The sequence below is a fragment of the Corythoichthys intestinalis genome, chromosome 20 (assembly GCF_030265065.1).
Source record: "Corythoichthys intestinalis isolate RoL2023-P3 chromosome 20, ASM3026506v1, whole genome shotgun sequence".
Taxonomy (NCBI): domain Eukaryota; kingdom Metazoa; phylum Chordata; class Actinopteri; order Syngnathiformes; family Syngnathidae; genus Corythoichthys; species Corythoichthys intestinalis.
This window is the reverse complement of record NC_080414.1, coordinates 4,272,907-4,298,057: the sequence shown is the minus strand read 5'-3', so window position 1 is coordinate 4,298,057 and position 25,151 is coordinate 4,272,907. Positions and strand designations below refer to the sequence as shown.

Sequence of the window (25,151 nt, the reverse complement as noted above, 5' to 3'; positions counted from 1 at the left end):
TGAATGAATGCTTATATCCCCAAATTCTTTATAGGTATGGATGTAAAACTGTCGATTCTTGGTGAAAAGCAACAAAAGAAACTGTGCAGTTTGCATTTATTTTACGTAAATATGTCGCAGTCCAATGCTAGTCTGTTAGTGAATGTAGCTAGCAGCCGCCTGATGTACACAGAGCTTTTTCCGGTGAAAATTCTTGTGAATGAATGCTTATATCCCCAAATTCTTTATAGATATGGATGTAAAACTGTCGATTCTTGGTGAAAAGCAACAAAAAAACTGTGCAGTTAGCATTTATTTTACATAAATATGTCGCAGTCCAATGCTAGTCTGTTAGTGAATGTAGCTAGCAGCCGCCGGATGTTAACAGAGATTTTTCGGTGAAAAATCTTGTGAATAAATGCATGAATCCCCGAATTCTTTATGGATATGGACGTAAAACAGTCTCGATTCTTGGTTAAAATTAAGAAAGAAAGAAAAAAAAAAAAAAGCTGTGCAGTTAACGTTTATTTTACGTAAATATTGCGAACTACAATGCCATTGCAGTAGTGGCTAACGTCTCCCATTGATTTTTTTCACGTTTCAAAATTCATGCATGGTTCGAAAAACATCATAATTACCTTGAATCCTCTAACAAATCTCTCCTGAGACAATCCTTCCTGTTTGTATGTGGTCCAGCTTTCGTACTTTTTCAACAGAAATCTAGCATTAGATTGCTGGGTGCGTTTTTCTGAATAGCTCCTCATTTTGTGGGCGGCTACTTGAACAATCTGACCCGTCAGTACCATTATGAAGTCTATGGCATTATTTAACATCCCACTTACGTACTTATTATTTTACTCCTTTAAATTGGCTCATCATTGGAAGCTACATAAATGAATGCATCTGACCTTCTCTCAACCTGTAAGAAATAAAAAATGAATAATATTTTTTTTCAAATCCCATACCAGATAAGTTCTACCTTGAGGTGTTTGAGTCATCAAAGATTCCCCCTGAAATCAGCATAGATTACCGATGAGAGGGAGCGAACTATTCATCTGTGCAGGACTTTAATTCATGAGATCAATATTAGATGAACATTTAGCACAACAGACAGGCTATTGAATGCTAACTGAATGTGATTGCAGAAAGTGTGTGAGCAAGCACATTATCGGACTCACTGATTAAATGTGTTCCAATGTTATGTCCAAACCAAACAGTCTTCAACTTCATTACACAAAGTCATGAAATGTTACAGAAGGGTAGTTAAGAAGTCGTACTTCATAGAGATGAGCTGATTAGTGCATGACCCAATCATTAGATTTCTGATGTGTAAAGGGAACCTCGGACTTAAAGACTTGTAGGCTCTAATAAGCCACAATTGTTCTCTTTGACCAAACTATGTTATGAGAAACATATATTATTGCCATTGATTTAAAAATCTTTAATGTTTAGTACGTGTTTTGACCTACAGAGGGTGCCATGTTTTATACGCGCAAAGCATGCTGGGTGTGATGATGCCATTGGCCTGGACTGGGAGAATAGCTATGCTAGCAAGTAAGCGAAGCTAGTATGACGACTGACATGATTTTGTCACATTCTGCTGCTGGTCAGATTGTTTTCTTACAAAGCTGTCGGATGAGTTCCCGACGTCGTGCTTGCATCCAATTCCAGCTCAACAGCAGTGTCTTTAAACCGATCCTAGATGGCTTGCCGAGATATTGACTTGCTGCCATTTGACAGTTTGTATATTCCTCCGTTGCTAATTGCATCATTTTTTTTTTTGTAATATATCCCTAGTTACTGTCACGGACCGTTTTTGTGTCTCTCTTTTCGCGATCACGTGTTTTTTTGTAAACATAAACCGCTTGGGTTAAATTGGAAGGGCAGAACCGACGACATGTTTATGTAGCTAAAGGCAAGACAATTTTATTTATACAGCACAATTCAACACAAGGCAATTCAAAGTGCTTTACGTCACATGAAGATCATAAAAATCACATTAAAATCAATAGCACGTAAAAGGCAATCGAAACAGGAAATAAAATTATACATAAAAATTGTATTTAATCACGAATAGAATAAAAAAAATAAAAATAAATAAAACAAATACTACTACTACTGCTAATAAATGAAATCAGCAATGGAGATAAGCACAAGAGGAATAGAAAGCAAATAGATTGAAATATTTAAACAGTTATGGATATGCAGTGCTAAACAAAAGCATTTTTAGCCCTGATTTAAAGGAGCTAACAGTTTGAGCCTACTTCAGACCTTCAGGTAACTTGTTCCAGACGTGTGGAGCATAATAACTAAATGCTGCCTCACTCTGCTTGGTTCTTGTTCTTGGAACATGAAGACCGGTTCCAGACAACCTTAAAAAGAGTGACTCTGTGGTAGCCCCGCCCAGTAACGTCACCGCCATTGCCATTGCAATGAAAACATTAAGCGGGGTTTTCATATCACATTATTATAACCCATGCTAACATTTATCTTTTAAGAATTTCATGTCTTTCTATCAGTGGTACCCTTTAAGGAATTCACACAAAAGTGATAGGAATTTCCTCTTTAACTAGCAGTGGCACTGGCTCGGTGTACATTGCTGCCTCTTGCGAATGTCTCTACATACAGAATTTTCAGGTTAAGACACGTCTCAATGGAAAAATATTGCCTCTTGTTATGAAAGACATTTCAAGATGAGAAAGGAAAAAATACAGTACAGCGGCACTGCCATTGGCTTTTGCCTGGAATATGGAATCCAATTAGCTAAGAGGGACCTCTTCTCTATGTGTGTATCCCAGCGTCGTCGTCATTCGCCCCTCGTATTCCGACAGCTTTACATGAGTCTATTAACTTTTATTCTTTGCTCTATTCTTGGTTTTTTACACTATGCACAACTCAAATTTTATGTTTATTGTGCAATAATCTAATTGTAACATGTATTTGTTACATGTTATGATGCATTTTTATGCATTATGAAAGATTTATGTCTTAATTTTGGGGGGATTGAAATGGATTAGAGCATATACCCTAATTTTCGCATTTTTAGGCGCACCTGACTAAAAGCTGCCACCCACCAAATGTAACACAAAGACGGCCTTTGTTCATAGATAAGCCGCACTGGACTATAAGCCGCAGCTGTACTCACTTTATTATGGGATATTTACACCACTAGATATTAACCGGTAACACTTTATTTGACAGTGGCATCATACGACTATCATAAGACCAAATGAACCACCATGAAGCTTTGAACCAATTGGCTGCAAAGCTTCATTGCTTCAAGCAGCTTGATTCGGCCATCACTGCTGCCTTAGGGGGAGACAGTCAACCTCTTCTGCCATCTGCTGTCAACACTGTTGTTGTTTGACATGCCTCCTAGCATGCATTGCAGCGCTACAGCTGTAAATAACAATCAAAATTCAAATTTCTCCGCAAATTATTTATTCAGTTACTGTTCCTGTTGTTTCATTAATTGCCAGTTATGGTATTTAGTAACACTTTATTTGACAGTGGCACCATAAGACTGTCATTAGACAATCATACTGTATTTGCCCGAATAAAAGAAGGCCCTGATTATAAGATGATCCCTTTTTTTCAAGACTCAAGTTTAAAAAAAGACTTTTTGAACACCAAATTAATTTTAATACAGAAAATAATTACAATACACCTGAAACAATGATTATATCAATATATTTGAGAAAAAAGCATGTTATTTTGCCTCATTCAAATCTTAATATCTGAACATTTAAATATGTCAACTAAAGTGCAATCACATTCGTAAATGAATGGCTTTTGGTTTTTGAAATGTAAGTAAACCAATCCATTGTGATGAAACAACAAAATTGCAATAACTGCATTAACCCTTAAATACCTGCAACATGAAGCAATTATCAGAGAATCTCAAAATTTGAAAAAATAAGGTCCTAATGAAACCTTTTTTTCATATTTGTAAAAAGAAAGGTCAAAATGAATGTGTAATAAGCGCTCTGATATCTATAACCCTTGCTAAATCCTGTTTGTTTGTTTTTTTTCTCATCGAACCTGCAGATGCATGTGTTGACTTGCATCCATCATTTTTTTTTTTTTTTTTTTTCTCAAAAATGTCAAAATTCGGAATTATTCTCAAAATCATGAAATTTTAGGTGTATCAAATTGATGCATTTGGCAATATAGGGTTAACCATCAAAGTGAAGTCTCTTGTAACTGTAGACTTGAAACAAATCTGAATAAGGAAAAACATTGCAATAAAATAATGCAAACTGGTTAAACTGAGTAGCTGAGATCTGTCATGACAGAACATCGCTTCAATGATATCTGGCGCCATCTAGCGTCGTGAATGGGTATAATGTCTAGACCGCGAATATCAGACGACCCCCACTTTTTCAGTCTTATTTCAATGCAAAAAAGACCGTCTTATATTCGGGCCAATACGGTAATTAGGACATGACACTGTCATTATCATTTATAAATGCTTATAACAGATTTCATTTAGTGTTATCCGGCAAATTATCTCACTTTTGAATTCATATTAAAGATCTGAGCTGGACATAAATAGAGTTGGTAACATAATTTTCCAGATTACACATAATGACATCTGTCATAAGCATTTTGTAATGCCCATGATAGTGTCATGTCATAATTATGACCGTCTTATGATGCTGCTGTCAAATAAATGCCATAACAAGCAATTAATGAAATAACTGGAACAGTAACTGAATAAATAATTAGTACAGTATATGAATTTTGATTTTTATTCATATCTCTTCCGCTGCAATGCATGCTAGGAGGCATGTGTTGCCTTTTAACCCAAATAAATCAACAAATAAGCCGCACTGGACTATAAGCTGCAGGATTCAAAATGAAGTAAAAAAGTAGCAGCTTATAGTCTGAAAATTACGCGACATGGAAAACTTCTCTCCTCAAAGAATTTTCAGGTGACAAAACTACTTCCAGAACCAATTAATTTCATAAATAGAGGTGCCACTGTACCTAATTTTACAGACTCAACTCAAACTGTGTCTTTGTCACACCTCATCCTTGTGACTTGTAATTGCCTTACTATTAATACAGGCAGTTATTTCATCACATTTTTTTTAACTTATGAGAAGAGTGGCATCAATTATTTGCAGAACTTAAGAATTCCTCGTCTGGCTTGGTTCCTATCCACCACAATCAGTGTATAGAGAATATAATAACACAGTACTTCACCCTTAGGCATGCGGAGATGGATTCCACTTGTACACCATACGTCTACAAACAGAGGCATAGAGTTAGCGGGTGCAGCTTATCTTTGTCTGAGAGCCAGTTTGGAAAACAACTCATTTTTACGCCCAGCATATTGGTTGGAAAAAAAAATCCATAGATGAAAACCTTTTGTGTTATATTTAGCTGAAATGCATTTTCCCAGTGGCAGCAACACTGCTCTTTCACAAAACTCATTTCAAATTTGGAAAAGAAAACTTTTGGCACCTTATCATTGAGATAAATTGTCATTTTAGCCACCACTGGAGATACTGCATGATTTTAAATTGGATAGTTTGTGCCTTCCACCCCTGCCGATGGATCCATGCAGAACTAGATTCATTATGTAACACGGAGCTGAAACTACCATAATACAAGGAATAACATAACATTTTGTACTAGTTTACAGTTAGGACCAAAATAGTACACAGATTTTTAAAATGACAATAAATGCCTTGTTTTAAGTTCATTCTTTTTGAAAATTCAAAATCAAAACAGAATTTACTGGCTCACAGCAAACATTCATCATCTTGTGTCGAATGCATGTACAGTGGGGCAAAAGGGTATTTAGTCAACCACCAATTGTGCAAGTTTTCCTACTTGAAAAGATTAGAGAGGCCTGTAATTGTCAACATGGGTCAACCTCAACCATGAGAGACAGAATGTGGAAGGAAAAAACCCCCCAGAAAATCACATTGTTTGATTCATAAAGAATTTATTTCCAAATTAGAGTGGAAAATAAGTATTTGGTCACGTACAAACAAGCAAGATTTCTGGCTGTCAAAGAGGTCTAACTTCTTCGAACGAGGTCTAACGAGGCTCCACTCGTTACCTGTATTGATGGCACCTGTTTTAACTCATTATCGGTATAAAAGACACCTGTCCACAATCTCAGTCAGTCACCATCCAAACTCCACTATGACCAAGACCAAAGAGCTGTCGAAGGACACCAGAGACAAAATTGTAGACCTGCACCAGGCTGGGAAGACTGAATCTGCAATACGTAAAACACTTGGTGTAAAGAAATCAACTGTGGGAGCAATTATTAGAAAATGGATGACATACAAGAACACTGATAATCTCCCTCGATCTGAGGTTCCATGCAAAATGCGTCAAAATGATATAAAGAACGGTGAGCAAGTATCCCAGAACCACACGGGGGGGGGGCCTAGTGAATGACCTACAGAGAGCCGGGACCACAGTAACAAAGGCTACTATCAGTAACCCCTGCTGAAGCCAGTACACGTCCAGGCCCGTCTGTGGTTCGCTAGAGAGCCTTTTGATGATCCAGATGAAGACTGGGAGAATGTGTTATGGTCAGATGAAACCAAAATAGAACTTTTTGGTAGAAACACAGGTTCTCGTGTTTGGAGGAGAAAGAATACTGAATTGCATCCGAAGAACACCATACCCCCTGTGGAGCATGGGGTTGGAAGCATCATGCTTTGGGGCTGTTTTTCTGCAAAGGGACCAGGACGACTGATCTGTGTAAAGGAAAGAATGAATGGGGCCATGTATCTAGAGATTTTGAGTGAAAATCTCCTTCCATCAGCAAGGGCATTGAAGATGAGACATGGCTGGGTCTTTCAGCATGACAATGATCCCAAACACACAGCCAGGGCAACAAAGGACTGGCTTCATAAGAAGCATTTCAAGGTCCTGGAGTGGCCAAGCCAGTCTCGAGATCTCAACCCCATAGAAAATCTGTGGAGGAAGTTGAAAGTCCGTGTTGCCCAACGACAGCCCAACACATCACTGCTCTAGAGGAGATCTGCATGGAGGAATGGGCCAAAATACCGGCAACCGTGTTTGAAAAGCTTGTGATGAGTTACAGAAAACGTTTGGCCTCCGTTATTGCCAACAAAGGGTACACTGTAAATGCTAACATTCAAATTAATTAAATTTGATAAGTGAACTAAACTCAGTTTTCATCAACCTGTTGTGAACACTACTTTTAAATAAGTAAGTAGTAATTTGGGGTTGGAGAACTTGCTTAACTTGATATATCCCAGTTAAGTCAAATTAGAAAAAATAATTTATCGTACCCAGTGTCCTTTGCGCGTTCTATCAGACATGCGCAGATCTGCCCTGCCTACTTTCGCGCTCTTTCCAACACCTTTCTCATTTATTTTCGCCATTGTGGGTTTATTTGTCCTCAGCACACTGATTTGGTAAGTAAATATTTTACTCTTTTGTAAACCGTCTATTTGTCTTGTTGTAGTGTAGTAGCCTGTGTGCTGCCAGGGAGGAAAAGTGTCAATTACATCAAATATCACCGCTAGCAAGCATGCTATATGACCGTGACAGTAACCTCATAATTTTCAGAAACAAATGTAGACTACAGTTTATGGTAGACTACCATTTATGCCGGCGTTTTGAATTCTTGGTGATTAAGTTGACAGACGGGGCTCGTAACGTTTTTTAGGCGATGGGAGAGGTTTTTAAAACCGATTTAAAACAGTTACCGAGCGGTTTTAAGTTAGCTGGACCGAGGGGAGGTTCGCTTCCTGTGTTACCGAGCAGTTAAGTTAGCTAGACCGAGAGGAGGTTCGCTTCCTGTTTTCAAAATAAAAACAGTAATTCTATCGTTAGTGGGTGTTTTATTTTGTGAAAATAACAGGAAGTGCCTTAGTCATTACGGCCAGCTTGTGTAGCGCCGAATTTCCACGTTGTGGATCTAAACGGCTACTTTCTCACGTAAAAATGTCAGAAATGTCGATAAAGTGATTTATTTACAGAGTTAGTGCTAGAATTAAGTCAGCTTCAGCCTGTCTATTTCGGCTCAGGTAAGAGCTAAATGCACACTCAGACTTTATGTACGCCAACGTAATCGGTTCTTGCGTTAGAGCAGTGGTCCCCAAACTACGGCCCGCGGGCCGTATCCGGCCCGCCTCCACATTTGGTCCGGCCTCCTGAACCCCCCCCCCCCCCCCCCAAATAGTGTTATCTATTTCCTGGCTTTTTTTCTGTGAAGAACCCAAACAGGGTTATTTGGTTATTATCTCTTTAATTAATAGTGTTATTATTATTCATTATTATATGATATTATATCATATTATATTATGTTATTATTTTTATTTTATTTTGTTGCGTGAAGAATCCAGAAAGGGTAATTTAATTGTGGCTTTCTGAAAAACAATACATTTTTACATTTAGGCACTGCTGCAATCGTCACACTGTTTCTGTTACAAACTGACCCGGCCCCTCATCAGAGAAGGGAAAGTCATGTGGCCCTCACAGGAAAAAGTTTGGGGACCCCTGCTTTAGAGTGTTTGTCATCTGCACTTCCATTTGCTTTTCTTCATGTGCAGTGCTCCCCCTCCATGTTTGATCAAACTGCACTGATAATTTGAAATTGTTTTAAAATGCATTAATCGCAAAAACGGAGGACTAGATCACATTTCAGAGTGCAGAGATCACAGTCGATGCTATAACAACCTGGTGTGTTGAAGGTTGGTCATTTATGTGCCTATATTTTGAAATTGTTGCCTTAATTTTGTGTTCTTTTTCACCGTCCCCCAATCAGGCTGAAGCAAATGGTCAGAAGTCCACACATACCTCAGTCTCTGCAATTACAGGTATGTCTCATACACTGATCAATGAATTATTTAATATTTGTATTTGTTGGGTTGGGATAACAAACATGCATTAATGTTTTTACAGATGGATTAAGAAATTAATTGTACATCTCAATTTGAATGTTAAAAAAATAATCAATTACATTAATTTAAAAATAACTAATTATTACACAGTTTGTGAATATTAAACTAATTCATTGCAGATTTTAATTTGTGATTAAAAATAATTGGACATTTTAATTTGTAACTGTTAAGAAAAAATGTAACTTTTTTTTCTAACAAGTTCTCAATGCTGAAATTATTATGTCTTTTCAGGTCAACCAGAGCAGTATTCTCTAATGCAGTGGACTTGTAAGTACTGCACATTTTCTGCTGGAAAGAGAGGCTACTTGCTTAAGCATTACCGCTTAAAACATGGATACCACACTCGGACATCCCTACTCCCCATGTCTTCATAAGGACTGCCTCTGCACATTTAAATCTTTTAATGCACTCAAAGTACACCTATCGACATGCCACTCTCAAAAAGATGCAGACAAAAGTGGAGAAACTGCATTTGACTGTCAGTTGTGCAACTTTGTGGAGCCTTGTTAAGAAGCAGACTTCTTTACCCATTTGCGAGGACATCTTAAGCTGAGGCAAATGGTTACTTGGATATATCAAGACTGTAACTTTCAGAGCACTGTTTATTCTACCTTCACTGCACACAAAAGCAGAAATGTGAAATGAGTTTGAACCATAGTATGGGTAGGACATTTGTGTCTAAATCATTCAATCCCAATAAAAGTTGCTTCAATCAAAAAAAATATTTTTAATGAAAGAAAAAGAACCTCTTGCTAAAATGTTTTTTTGAAAATATATATTTTTTGAAATATATATATTTTTTTATTGACGTGTCACTTTTTTTGCAAAGCATGAAGTTTTAAACTTTTTTTTTTTTAAAGTGGAAAAAGTTTTTGAAGGCACTTTTTTTCGATTGAATCATTTTGACACAAAGATACGATTTCAACGCTACTTCCGACATGTTTGAGTGGCAGGTGACTACGCCAATGGCATAAAAGCATGCAGCAAGAATAATGGCCACCAGAGCTCCATCGAGCCATCGGACTCTGCTTGAGTCCAAGCCGAAAATAGGGCACCGGTACGTGGGTGTGAAATCGGCATCTCACCGGAGTGCCTGCGATGGTATGGTGCGCTGCTGCTTAATGTCATTCAACAAAGGGAACTTCACCCGCTGCCCTGACGTGATAGTTGGCAATCGTGGTCCAACCGCAGTGTCGCGACGCGCCGGTACGTGAGTGGCTGACGAGTGGCCCGACACTAGCCTGCCCAGTAAGCGAGTGGACTACCGGCGAGTCGCCGGCATCCGCGCCGGGAGCCCCCTTCGGGAGCCCCGTCGCTTCAGCTTTGAATGAGTGTTGTGTCACTCGTGGGCCGTCCACTCAACAGCCGGCCTCCGCGCCGGGGAGGGGGGGTGATATCGGGGTCCGCCAGTGTGCCGAGACAGGGCACCGTACCATCGCGGACACTCCGGTGAGATGCCGATGTCACACCCCCCTACCGGTGCCCTATTTTTGGCTTGGACTCGAGCAGAGTCCGATGGCTGGATGGAGCCCTGGTGGCCATTATTCTTGCTGCCTGCTTTTATGCCGTTGGCGTAATCACATGCCACTCAAACATGTCGGAAGTAGCGTTGAAGTTGTATCTTCGTGTCAAAATGATTCAACCGAAAAAAAGTGCCTTCAAAACTTTTTCCACTTCAGAAAAAAAAAAAAAGGCGTTTAAAACGTTTTGCTTTTCAAAAAAAGTGACACGTCAATAAAAAAATATATATTCAAATTTAAAAAAATTTTGCAAAAGATTTTTTTCTCTTTGATTAAAAATAGTTTTTTTGATTGAAGCAACTTTTATTGGGATTGAATGATTTGGACACAAATGTCCTCTACCCATAATATGGCTCAAACACAAAAAGGATTGCTTCGATCAAAGAAAACAGTTTCAATGAAAAATAAAGTGTTGAAATGTGAATTTCTGAGTCTCAAATATTTTTTCACATTCAAACCTTTTTTTCTACAATTGATTTTTTTAAAGTTACTTTTTCTTCGATTGAAAAAATATATATATCTACTAATGACATACTTTTGACTAGAAATTAGACTTTTTTTTAAGACGATAGAGCTTAATATGAAATTAGAATTTGAATAAAAATAAGACACATATTCTTGGTAAGATTTTAGGTTTCTGAGGTGTATAACTCCAGTACACATTTTGCATGTACTCTTCTGGTGATGTGAAAAAAACAAGGTATCTTGTTCACTGTTTCAGGTGTTAAAGTGAAATTTGAATTTGAACTGAGTTGTGTGTTTTAAAAAGAGTTCTGTATTTTTATATTTATTTTATCACTGCTGCACAGTTTAAACCATGGGGCAATGTTGATTGTAGTTCGTTGTGATCACTAATATTGTTGAAGAAATCAGAACTGTTAGCTTTACCAGAGCTCAAGCTCATGTTGTAATGGGCCATCAGGCAATGTCCCACAATACGAACTTTCAAACTCAGCTCAAGCAGTGGTTGAAAGCAAATCAGTCTTGCAATCACTGACTTTTAAGTTCTTAGTAACGTATTGTATTGTTGTTTTATTGTAATCTTTTGTTATTTCTTTCCTTTTTGTATCTTTGTGTCACCTGTTTAGGGACTACAGATGTAAATTAGCATATACTTGCTACAATCTGGCATATTTACATCTTTTTAGATGTTCATCAATGTGCACTGTCCCTATTAAATAAATAAATAAAAATAATGGGCAACTAGTTTGTTGCCATGTCTTCAATGCTAAGTTAATGTCCTGAAATTATGAAAATAGGATCTCTCCTGTTAGTCTTTGGAAATCACAGGATAGGAGTGAACATTGATGCAGTTCAGGTATTATTCAGTAATTTCTGTCGCAAAAGGTTATCTTAGGTACTTATACTGTACTTTGTATGAAGTGCAAAATGTTGGCAAAAGTGGGTTTATAATTAATCCACTGATTGTTCATTGATACTGAGAATTAACCAAACACTGTTCAGCCTGCCAGGAGCCAGTGTCTCCCATTAAATGCACTTTTGAGCATTTTAAAGTAAACTTTAATTCCACTGAGTTAATCCAATGAGTGTTCTCCATTTATTGTGTTTTGGGGGTCATTACTATTAGATAATGTTTTTTAATAAAATTAGTATGTGCAGTTGTAATTTCTATTGTGGAATTCTTTTAGGTCAAGAAAATTAAGTTGACCTGAATATGATGGATGAAATGGAAAAGATAATTAATACACAATTATCACTTGAATACTGCACTCAAAAAAAAAAAAAAGTTACTACAATCCAATTATTTGAGTTAATTTGAGTATTGTACACTCAAAATAAGCAAGTTACTGTAATCCAGTTATTTAAGTTAGTTTGAGTACTGCCAACTCAAAATAAACAAGTGAATATAATCCAATTTTTTTAAGTTAATTTGAGTACTGCCAACTCACAATAAACAAGTGACTATAATCCAAAATTTTTAAGTTAATTTGAGTACTGCCAACTCAAAATAATTAAGTTAATCAAATCTAATTCATCTAAGTCAACATAAATTAAATTTTTTAAGGCAGCAAGTTTGCATATTTTTTTTTAGTAAAGTCAACTTATAATATTTTACAGTGTACATAACAAAGTATTGAGATGAACTTTTGCTATTGCACCAAAAACGTATTTTCCACCATGATTTGTAAATACATTCTTTAAAAATCAAACAATGTGATTTTCTGTTTTTTTTTTCCACATTCTGTCTCTCATGGTTGAGGTTTACCCATGTTCACAATTACATGCCTCTCTAATATTTTCAAGTGGGAGAAGTTGCACAATTAGTGGTTGACTAAATACTTTGTTTGCCCCACTGTAAGTACAACAAAATAACCATTGGCTAACTTGCATAACAAAAGTCTGCTAGCTTAAATGCTATATAATGCTAATGTTTACCAGATTGTTTCTGGTGCGCACCAGATGGTTTAAAAAAAATTTTTAATTTCTGTCGATGTCCCTTTAGGGGCTCCTTAGTTCTACCTTTACAAACGTGCAGTTCATCTTTGGAAAATAAAATATGTTATGAAATCCTCTTTCAGTTGATTAAACACTTCATTGAGCAACACCAAAACTTAATTTCCAGCAAACGTATTTTATATTTAAGATAGTGTTTCATCCATGATCACAGTCACAACCATCTGCAATATCAATTAGATAAGCTCTTTGGATACAGCGGAACATCTGTTCATTTTGTGTGCGAGCCTGTCCATACGTCTCTTTGAAAACCACCTGGGAGTTGCTGTCGCATAGCTCCAGGTGGACAGGTCAGCATGCATATGTGGCTGATCGCTAATTAGCAAGTGTCCCTTTGCCCACTTCTAGACAAGTGGAGAAAAGATCAGAAAGCTTTAGAATTTTACTTCAGGATCAAATATGCTTTCATTTGACGGATCAGATCTAACGAGCTTTTTGATTGTATACTTGGCAAAGGAACTTGACACAGTAACACGTCGATTTAGAGAGCAGTTCATTATTCTACCAGAGTAAAGGAAATGTTTGTACCAAATCATCAGAGGAAGATGTGAAGTGTTACATTGGTCTCCTGCGTGTTTGACAGCATATCATAGCTAACTGCATACATGCACTACCATCAGACTGTGGGCAAAATAGACAGCATGCAAGCTTACAGAAACACCTTTTGTAGTGTTTTTGATGATAGGTGGACGCTAGCTGATACATGCTAACCGTTTGTGTGGATTGTTATTGCTGTATGAGCAGCTAGTTATAAACGTAAATTTGAATTGCTGTAATTGAAGGTGAAACTGATTTAATTTCATTTTTATTTCAGTTTCATTGTGTTGAATGTTGATGTCATGAGCAGCTGAGTGAAGTCTGCGAACCACACGGACGTATGGCATCGTCATATCGGAGCTTAGCTCGCTGTCTAGCTAGGACATAGCTCCAACGTCTTGGCGAGGACGGTACAATGACAAATAATACAGGTAGTCCCCAGTTACGACGTACTCGACTTACGCGATTTCGACTTTACGACGCCGGAGTCCCGTCCGTCGTTTTGTTTCTTGTAGTCACATAAACAGTCCCTTGTTGTACCGCACGGTATCTTATTTTTTAATTTACTTCATTAATATGACATGTTTTGTCCTCGTTTTTTACTTCCTTCACTTGTGACAATTTGTAAAGCTGAAAAACAGACACGTATGTACACTTATGCTCAAAACGACACACATTTTAACAATAAAACACTTGACACAAAACAATTGGTGTTCAAACATCCATCTAGTATGATCAATATGTAAATTTCGTAGATTAAATTAGCCTAATTTTCCTAACAAAAGTCCGCTATCTTAAATGCTACGAATGCTAAAGTATTTACAATTCCCATAGCAAATCACTCACATGTAACTCCACAAGCTGTAGCTTTAAACTTAATTACAAATGCATACACAAACATATATTGGCTGAAACAACCCACAGCCTGATGTGGGCCAAACCAGAGCGCAGCTATCCTTTATCCATGTCAGACGAGAGTCTTCTCCTCGGTCATGAGGCGAGAGTCAAGCCAGACCCAACTCTGCCACCAGAGGGCAGTGTATCCTCCATCATTAAACAAAATACAATGTTTTTGGACTTTTTGGAAAGTTATTTTGTAGTGGTAATTAAAGGGTAAATTCCGACTTATGCTTAAATTCGCGTTACGTCGCCAGCGTAGGAACGGAACTCGTTCATAACCCGGGGACTACCTATATCCTCAAATTTAGTCGATAAAATTGGCCCCATTTGCCGAAAAAAAAGTCCGCTAGCTTCAAAGCTACAAATGCTAACGTATTTACAATTCTCATAACAAATCACACCTAACTCTACGAACTGTAGCTGTAAACTTAATTACAAATGCATACGCAACCATATTAGCTGAAACAACTTACAGCCTGATGCTTGCCAAACCAGAGCACAGCTGCACTTTATCCATGTCAGATAAGTCTGCTCCTCAGTCATAAGGCGACAGTCATGCCAGCCCCAACGCTGCCACCAGAGGGCAATGTATCTTCCATCATTAAACAAAATACATTACTTTTGAACTTTTTAGAAAGTTATTTTGTAAGGGTAATTGCGCGTAAATTCAGGTTAAATCCGCCGGCATAGGAACGGAACTCGCTCGTAACCCAGGGACTACCGAGTTACGAAAGATTTTTGGTATTAGCTTAATTTGCCTAACAAAAGTCCGCTAGCTTAAATGCTACGAATGCTAATGTATTTACAATTCTAATAGCAAATTGTTCACATATAACTCCACAAACCTTAGCTGTACACTTAATTACAAATGCATACACAAACATATATTAGCTGAAACAACTTACCGCCTTATGTGGGCCAAACCAGAGCGCAGCTAGTCTTTATCCATGTCAAGACGCGAGTCTGCTCCTTGATCATAAAGGCGACAGTCCAGCTAGACCCAATTCTGCCACCAGAGGGCAGTGTATCCACATCATTAAACAAAATACAATGAGTTTGGACATTTTGGATAGTTATTTTTGGGTACTTAAATGGTTGATTCCGCGAAAATTCAGTTTGTCGCCAGCGCAGGAACAGAACTCATTCGTAACCTGGGGACTATCTGTACATGTTTTTGGATTGTTATTTTCAGATTTGGGGGGTATCTAAAGGCTTTAACTCCAATTTACGAGGAAATTCGGGTTATGTCGGAATTCGTTCGTAAGCCGGGGACTACCTGTATTTAGTTGTTGAGGGTCTGATGCATTCATGCATGCTGACCACCTGCTTATAAGTGTCACACAGCAGCTCCCTGATATTTGCCTATGTCTCGAGTGCTAAAGAAGAATTCAGTACTTTGGGGCCAAGCAAATGTCATCCTTTCCCCCCAGACAGCCCCACACATGCATTTTTGTGCACAATCGTGTGATAAACAAGGAAAAACGAAACCAAGGGCAGCAAGAAAAGCCAAACAAAGTGTGATGGAAACATTGAACAAGGGGATAGAGGCAGGGAGAATGAAGGCAGCAGCTGAGGGCAAATGGAAATGGCCGTCGACCAAACTCTTCTTATTGACACCTTGAGTCAGGTAAATAACTAAGACATGGGAAAATGAGAAGCGGGAAATGTGTCAAGCTGACTGCCAACATTTGGGAGCAGAGCCACAGCGGGTTTGGCTGTTGCTCAAATGACTTTACATTGGTGGAACATCTCCGAAGCAAAAATGAGTTGGCTACAATGAAAATGTAACAGGGCTGCAGGCAACATAAAATCTGTTTGGCCCATCAAGCAAATTGCAGTAACTCAAACAAATTTTGGCTGGGATTTGACTTTACTGCTGGAGCTGCCACAATGACCTCTCTAATAAATACAAGTACTTAACATACCAACTGCATGGTTGAGAACATCTATGCATAAATGCATAAACTGATGCATAATTCACAAATGACACGCTTAGAACGTGTTAAACAAGCTCGCATGAATAATAGGGTCAGCGCATTCAGTGTTCTTCACCACACCAACAACAATACTGCAATCTTTATTTAATGACAGAAGAGCTCCACACACAACGCTTCATCTGTGTTGTCAAGTCTGCTCTTTTGACAGCACAGACAGCAGAAGTTTAGGGACCTGGGGGCTTTTTGTGGACTCTGGTCATGAACACAGTGTAAGTTGTCAAAAGTCGACCTGCCGGCAGCTGCAGTGAGCTGTGGACCGAAGTGTAGGCGACTACCTCCATCTGCATTTTCTGCTCTATGGTAGAGCTGGAAGCAGTTTATGTTCCAATTATGTTTTTTAGTTTTATTTATACAGTATATTCACAATCATTCATATTTATTGGTCAAGTACTTTTATGGTAGAAACACATGGAATTCTTCTCAAGTAGTTAACGCCAGACTAGTACTACGAAAACAATAGAAAAGCCACATTTGCAAAAAAAAAAAAAAAAATGAAAATGAGTAACAATGAGTAAATATGTAAGGGTATCAATAGCGCATAAGTACTATAAAGTGGTATTCGACATGTGGCAAAATGGCTTTTAGCATAGGGCAGGTTTTTTTTTTTTTTTGGCATATGGCAGTTTTTTTTTGTAGGCAATGCACGTCCAAATTTCCCATTCATTTTTAATGGTAATGGTAAGTGTATGGTCAAAAATCACAACCACACGTTTTTCTGCCATTGAAAATGAATGGGAAATTTGGACATGCATGGCCGTCAATGGCATGAACGTGCATGGCCCGCATTAAAAGCCATATGCCAAGGAAAATACTGCCATATGCCAAAAGCCATTTTGCCATATGCCAAAATAAAGTGACATATGCCAAAAGCCATTATGCCACATACCAAAAAAACTGCCATATGCCAAAACCCATTTTGGCATATGGCAAAAAATGCCATATGCCAAACAAAATGTCGTAAGCCATTATGCCAAATGCCAAAACACATTATGCCACATACCAAAAAAACTGCCATATGCCAAAACCCATTTTGGCATATGCCAAAAAATGCCATATGCTAAAAGAAATGTGATATGCCAAAAGCCAATATGCCATATGCCAAAACACATTTTGCCATGTACCAAAAAACTGCCGTATGCCAAAACCCATTTGGCATATGCCCCAAAAAATGCCATATGCCAAAAGAAATCTAATATACCAAAAGCCATTATGCCTTATGCCAAAGCCATTATGCCATATACCAAAAAACTGCCATATGCCCAAAGCCATTTATGGCATGTGCCCCCCCAAAAAACTGCCATATGCCAAAATCCATTATGCCATATGCCGAAAGCCATTATGCCACATACCAAAAAAAAACCAAAAAAACTGCCATATGCCAAAAGAAATCTAATATACCAAATGCCATTATGCCATATGCCAAAGCCATTATGCCATATACAAAAAAACTGCCGTATGCCCAAAGTCATTTATGGCAAATGCCCCCCCCAAAAAACTGCCATATGCCAAAAGCCATTTTGCCATATGCCATCAAAACCGCCCTATGCCAAAAGCCATTTGCCATATGTCAAAAGCCATTATGCCATATTCCCAAAAACTGCTATATGCCAAAACCCATTTGGCATATGCCAAAAGAATGACATATGACAAAAGAAATATCATATGCCAAAAGCCATTATGCCATATTCCAAAAGCCATTATGCCTTATACCAAAAAAACTGCCATATGCCCAAAGCCATTTATAGCATATACCAAAAATATTGCCATATGCCAAAATCCATTTGGCATATGCCAAAATAATGCCATATTCCAAAAGAAATCTCATATGCCAAAATCCATTACGCCATATACCAAAAAACTGCTATATGCCAAAAGCCATTTTGCCATATGCCCAAAAAAATGCCATATGCCAGAGCCATTATGCCATATTCCAAAATCCATTACGCCACATACCAATAAAACTGTCATATGCCAAAACCCATTTTGGCATACACCAAAAAAAATGCCATATGCCAAAAGAAATGTCATACGCCAAATACCACTTTTATACCAGCAGCAAAATTACTGAGTGATTGGTTGAGATTGCAACATGAAAATTACTTTTGTTAAGCATTATATGCTATGCAAGGTATGTTTCCAGAGGCTTTGTTTTTAGTAGTACAGGACACAAACTACCAGGTTTGGAGGCAGAAAACATGCTTGTACAGTATTTTAGCTGATTAAATAATAAAAGACAGAGAGGGGATTTTCATCAAGTATGTGCTTGTGTGGGTGTGTGTGTTACCAAGTCGTAACTGGCAGAGAAAATATACACTTAATTCTCTTTCCATGAAGGACACTGCAGACTATTTCCCATGCAGAAACCTACTCAAATTATTGAGTCTTGCTGCACTTTATTTATTTATTTTTACTCTGTGAGTGCACTTGTGACACTGCATAATATATCTAACCAGCCAAGTGGCCAAGCCCTCTACACACTCTTACAAACACAAACATGCACACGATGCAAACAATAGTCTCCACTCTAAATCTGACTCTCACACACTAGTGCACACGACACGATGGGCCATGACAGAGAGGTATGGACTGCTTCTACTTGGCTTGACAGACCACATTTCTCTCAGCATGAAAGCTAATGTACTGGAAGAAATTGGTGTGTTTGAGGCTTTATGTGTGTTTATATCATTGTGATAAGGTTCTTACTGTCCTTGTGAGGAAAAAAAAAAGATGATGCTGCTTTATTCCATGGTGTCTTAGAAGCAATTGTCGCTTACACTTAACCCTCGTTACCAGACTTTTGTGGGGTCAGTTTAACCTGGGGAATGTGCAAGTGTTGAAAAATGATTACAAATTTAACCTTAGACTATATTTGGTTGCTATGGACAATTTGCTATAACATCCAGCAATGTTGACATTTCTGCTGTTTTGGAATGATTTACCATGCCAAGAATGAAAGTGGGTCACTGTGAGTTTGGAACAATAGCTTTTTCAAATACTAACTAGTTTTTCCTTGTGAAAATGGCTTTTTCCTAATCCCTACTTCTCTTGCTCGTGTTCTATTTTTCCCTGTGACTGCTTCCCTGGGTCATCATATTATTTCTCTCTTCACAGCGAAATGCGATGAGGCTCTGGCTTCTCCGTTGCCACACACAGCCTTCTCCAGCTCATCTGTCTTCTCAAATGGATATGCACCTGGATATGCCAAGCTCAACAGACGCGGAGGTAAGGCTGACACACGCAGGAGTGCAGTCGCAGAAACCTGCAGTGCACTTGTCATGGACACAAAAATGTGGAAGTACAGATTCATTGACCTTTGCTTGTACACAGCTACTCTAAGCCTTCATATGTAAGAGACGCGTTTCTCTGTGAAACAACAAAATATTTCAGATCCACGTATTATATATAATATGTAGTACAGCTGAATGATATTGGAAAGAAACTGGCATTGCAACTTTTTGGGAGTTTGCAATATACACAAGTAGCCCCTGTGTTACGAACCAGTTCCATTCCTACGCTGGCGACATAACCCGAATTTCCGCGGATCCGGAATTAAGCTAAGTACCCCTAAATACCCCCTAAATCTAAAAAAACGATCCAAAAGCATGTATTGTACGTTATTGTACTGTGCTCGCCAAGACGCTGAAGCTAAGTCCTAGTTAGACAGCGAGCTAAACTGTAATCTTTCCCCTCTCTCTCACTCGGCTGCACGATTTCTTCGTGGGAGCCTTAATCCAGACAACTGGACCCGAGTCGCAAATTTGATGACTCGCAACTAGACTCTGACTTGAAAAAAATAAAAAAAACTCAGACTTGACTCGCCTGAGCTGGGAGGGTCTGAGACTTGAGCCTCGACTCAACTCCTTTTAGTTTCATGATAGGAAATAGGTTTTCTCCACTAGAGGGCACTCATGGTACTGTTTGGATTGACAAATGAATTTCTGTATTTGTTAATGTGGTTATCTAATATGTTATAGTCTTATTCAAAATATAATAACAACAGTTAATATAGATAACTTTCTGCTGAGACAAAAAAAAAAAACATCGTAAGCAGTTACTCACAATTTTACTCATTACTTGAGTATTCTTTCCACCAAATATTAGTTTACTTGTACTTGAGTACATTTTTTTGATAACTACTTTCACTTGAGTGATATTATTTTTAAGTTACGCTACTCTTACTTGAGTAAACATTTTTGGCTACTTTACCCACCTCTCTACCAGTGATTTGCTTGGTTGCCTTGGCCGCTCTCGACACACCCTCACGGAACAACCCGTGACTCGACTTGAATCGAGTCGACAATCTTTTGACTCGGCCTGACTTGACATGACCTCGGGACTTGACTCAGCATAACCTTGTGACTCGACTCGACTCGGCATAACCTCGTGACTCGACTTGGCATAACCTCATGACTCAACTCAACTTGGCATAACCTCTTGACTCGACTCGGCATAACCTCTTGACTCGACTCGGCATAACCTCTCGACTCGACTCGGCATAACCTCGTGACTCGACTAGACTCAGCATAACATCGTGACTCGACTCAACATAACATCGTGACTTGACAGAACATCGTGACTCGATTCGACACGGCATAACCTCGACTCTTGACTCGACTGAACCTTGTGACTCAACTCGACATGGCATAACGTCGACACTCGATTAGACATACACTCGTGACTCGACTTGATGCGGCATAACCTCGTAACTTGGCATAACCTTGTGACTCGTCTCCACTCGGCATAACCTCGTGACTCGACTCCACTCGGGATAACCACGTGACTCGACTCGGGATAACCTCGACACTCGACTCGGGATAACCTCGACACTCGATTCAACATAACCTTGTGACTCGACTTGACTTGACGCGGCATAACCTTGTGACTTGACTTGGCATAACCTTGTGACTCGACTCGGCATAACCTTGTGACTCGACTCGGCATAACCTTGTGACTCAACTCCACTCGGCATAACTTCGTGACTCGACTCGGCATAACCTTGTGACTCAACTCTGCCTAACCTCGTGACTCAACTCGGCATAACCTCGTGACACGTTTCGACTCGGCATAACCTCCTGACTCGTCTCGACTCGGCATAACCACCTGACTCAACTCGGCATTACCTCGTGACTTGACTCGGCATAACCTCGTGACTCGACTTGGCATAACCTTGTGACTCGACTAGGCATAACCTCGTGACTCAACTCGGCATAACCACTCGACTCGACTCGATTCGACTCGGCAAAACCTCGTGACTCGACTCAGCATAACCTCTTGACTCGATTCGACATAACCTTGTGACTCGACTCAACTCAGCATAACCTCGTGACTCGACTCGACTTGCCCACAAGTAAGACTTGGGACTTATTTGTGACTTGGGTCCTAGTGACTCGTGCAATCGTCTGCCTTAATTGCACAGCTACGTGTTAAAAAAACAAAAAACAATCGCAGGTCCTCAGTGGGACTATTGCGCATGCCCACATCGCAATGTTCAATCGATATATTGCGCTGGCTAATATGAAGTTTAATCAGTCAAACATATACAAGGTTAACTTAGCAAATATCTCCAAGAGTACAAACACATTTCTTCTAACGTGCTGTGAGGAGTAGGGCGTTCCTCAGCAAGTAGCTTTAGCCACGGGAGGCACAAAAATCAATGGGACATACTGGTCTGATCAGGCTGGGTTTAGTAGTCTGACAACTATTAAGTCACGCCAAACATTTATGTCTTAGAGTTGAAGTGCACTTCCGTGTTTATCCATTTTCTCCGGTCAACAACCACACTGGAAGTAAGATGATATCCTCTGAGATTGAGATAAGACTGTCATTTTGAGCTATTTGTGTGTGTACACAAAAAGTGGAAACAAGCAATAATAGGAAATTCAACCAACATAGCACTGTACATGGTATTTTTCAGTTGTATGGAAGAGTGTGGAAAGAAATTGTTTCCAAAAGGCTGTGGGTTAAAATCAGCACTATGACTACACAAAGAGAGAACAAACATAAAAGACCAAACAACTGTGTACTAAGTTAATATTCCACAGTGCCGTCTTTGCTATTTAAACCAAAATTGTTCTACCAGAGATGATCATCCCATGCCAGACATTTTATTTTTCCCCATAACTAGAATGATAAGCTTCAAATTGGCAGCTTCATGACCATCCCCTCTTTTACACAAGTGTGCTGTCAATTGAAGACAGATGTCTTGTGGATACAGGTTAAAATAGAAGAGGGATGGAGTGGAAAGAAGTAAATGAGAGGTGAGGGACTGAGAGGTGTGGAAAATTGGAGAGAGGACACCGAGGTACTGAAGATGAAGAGGGATGAGTGGGCCAATGATTAAAATAGGGCACGATAGATGGATAGGTTGGAGGGAAAATGTATGCAGATCATCTCGGCAATGAAAGTAATGTAACGTCGTGTTAGGTGATACAAACACAAGTGTGTGCTCATACCTTATTGGTTTTGGCATGACATCATCCCAGCTAATCCTTTACATTCCATTTATTTTTCTTCATTGACTGTATTCAACTTCTCCTCCATCATTCCACCATCATACTAAATTCTCTTTGAACCTCAGATCAAGGAGGAACAATGTGGTTTTCGTCCTGACCGTGGAACCACGGACCAGCTCTTTACCCTCGCGAGGTTGCTTGAGGCGGCATGGGAGTTCGCCAGTTCAGTCCACATGTGTTTTGTGGGTTTGGAGAAGGCTTATGACCGTGTCCCCAGGGGCACCCTGTGGGGGGTACTCCGGGAGTATGGGGTGGATGGCTCTCTGCTAGGGGCCATCCAGTCCCTCTACCACAGGAGTATGAGTCTGGTCCGTGTGGCCGGCAATCAGTCGGACCTGTTCCCGGTGAGGGTTGGACTCAGGGCTGCCCTTTGTCACCGGTTCTGTTCGTGAATTTCATGGACAGAATTTCTAGGCGCAGCCGGGTGGTGGAGGGGGTCGAGTTTGGTGGTGGGAGGATCTCATCTCTGCTTTTTGCGGATGATGTGTTCCTTCTGGCTCCATCAAACAGCGACCTCCAGCTCTCGCTGGAACAGTTCGCAGCCGAGTGTGAAGCGGCTGGGATGAGAATCCGCACCTCCAAGTCTGAGGCCATGGTTCTCAGCCGGAAAAGGGTGGATTGCTCGCTCCAGGTCGGGGGTGAGTTCCTGCCCCAGGTGGAGGAGTTTAAGTATCTCGGGATCTTGTTCACGAGTGAGGGTAGGTCGGAACGTGAGATTGACAGGCGAATTGGGGCAGCGTCAGCAGTGTTGCGGGCGCTTAACTAGTCTGTCGTGGTGAAGAGGGAGCTGAGCCGGAAGGCGAAGCTCTCGATTTACCGGACAATCTACGTTCCTACCCTCACCTATGGCCATGAACTTTGGGTAATGACCGAAAGAACAAGATCGCGGATACAAGCGGCTGAAATGAGTTTCCTTCGGAGAGATGCCGGGCTCAGCCTTCGAGATAGGGTGAGGAGCTCGGTCATCCGGGAGGGACTCGGAGTAGAGCCTCTGCTCCTTTATGTCGAGAGGAGCCAGTTGAGGTGGTTCGGACATCTGGTTAGGATGTCCCCTGGACGCCTCCCTCGGGAGGTGTTTCAGGCATATTCAACTGGGAGGAGACCCCGGGGCCGACCCAGGACATGCTGGAGGGATTATATCTCTCGGCTGGCCTGGGAACGCCTTGGGATTCTCCCAGATGAGCTGGTGGAAGTGGCTGGGGAGAGGGCTGTCTGGGCCTCTTTGCTGAGGCTGCTGCCCCCGCGACCCGGGTTCGGATAAGCGGGAGACGACGACGACGACGACTAAATTCTCTCCATCATGTTTTCCTCCTCCCACTTTCCTTTTTTTTTAAAGTTACATTCTAAATCCCTGTCAGTTTCATCTCTGAAAGTCAAAATATACTTTTTTTCCCCAACCCTCAAATAATCCATATTTATTTAAATGAGTGCAATCCAACTCTGCTCTCACAATTATACCCATCCGTCTTCCTGTGAAGCCTTTTTTTTGTCTTGCGCCTCATCTTGTAAACTTGTTTGATGTCCTGAGCCATCGCGCTCATCTGTCGATAATGGCGGGCCGTTTCTAATTAAATTACTGCCTCTCTATGTGCTCCGTGTGCTCTTTGACAGAAAGATGAAGTACTGGCAGAGGGCAAACCAGCTGTTGACTCTCTGCCGTCTTTCACAGGATCTTAGCATCATAATTTGTTTGCATGATGATGCTTTTCTTAATGTTGCAATGGGAAGAACTTTGGAGAGGAAAAAAAAAATCAATGAAACGTATGCACAAAAGCATACATTTTACGTTAACTCTTTATTTTGCAGTGGCATGGCCAGGCAAATTTACTTGAAATTTGCTGTGGTAAACAATAGCGTTTTTTTTTTAGCCCTGATTTTACAGTTTGAGCACACTTAAGACTTTCAGGTAACTTGTTCCAGATGTGAGGAGCATAGTAACTAAATGCTGCCTCACCATGCTTGGTTCTTGTTCTTGGAAAATAAAGCAGACCGGTTCCAGACAACCTTAGGGCAGTACTTCTCAAATAGTGGGGCGCGCCCCCCCAGGGGGGCGCAGAGCGATGCCAGGGGTGGCGCGTGTGACCTCGGGGAACATGCTTTTTTTTTTTTTTTTTTTTTTTTTTTTTTTTTGCCGTACTAGAATAAAGTGTACTTGCACATCCACTCAGTGGGTGGCAGTGGCGCTCTCATTTTCAAAGTGCGCGCAGTATTTTTGAAATAAGCAAGACCACACGGAAGAGACTCATGAAGAGATGGAGAGCTGTGCGCCGTTTTCGAAAGCCGTTTTCCGGCCGGACTCACGCAGCGACCCTCTGTCTTCTCCGGTTC

General features: G+C 40.0%; 1 protein-coding gene and 1 long non-coding RNA gene across 3 annotated transcripts in view; both read left to right on the top strand.

Annotated features, from left to right (window-relative positions):
* cntnap2a (contactin associated protein 2a) overlaps positions 1–25,151 on the top strand; it is a 674,074-nt gene that overhangs the window by 238,392 nt on the left and 410,531 nt on the right. For both annotated transcript variants that reach the window (XM_057824376.1, XM_057824377.1), the window contains one exon: positions 19,423–19,533. In XM_057824376.1, coding sequence (XP_057680359.1) covers positions 19,423–19,533 — 111 coding nt within the window. The remainder of the gene's footprint in view (positions 1–19,422; positions 19,534–25,151) is intronic.
* LOC130908683 (uncharacterized) lies at positions 7,087–9,756 on the top strand. Its single transcript, XR_009061637.1, has 3 exons — positions 7,087–7,391; positions 8,747–8,798; positions 9,114–9,756. It is a non-coding gene; the product is annotated as an uncharacterized LOC130908683 (long non-coding RNA).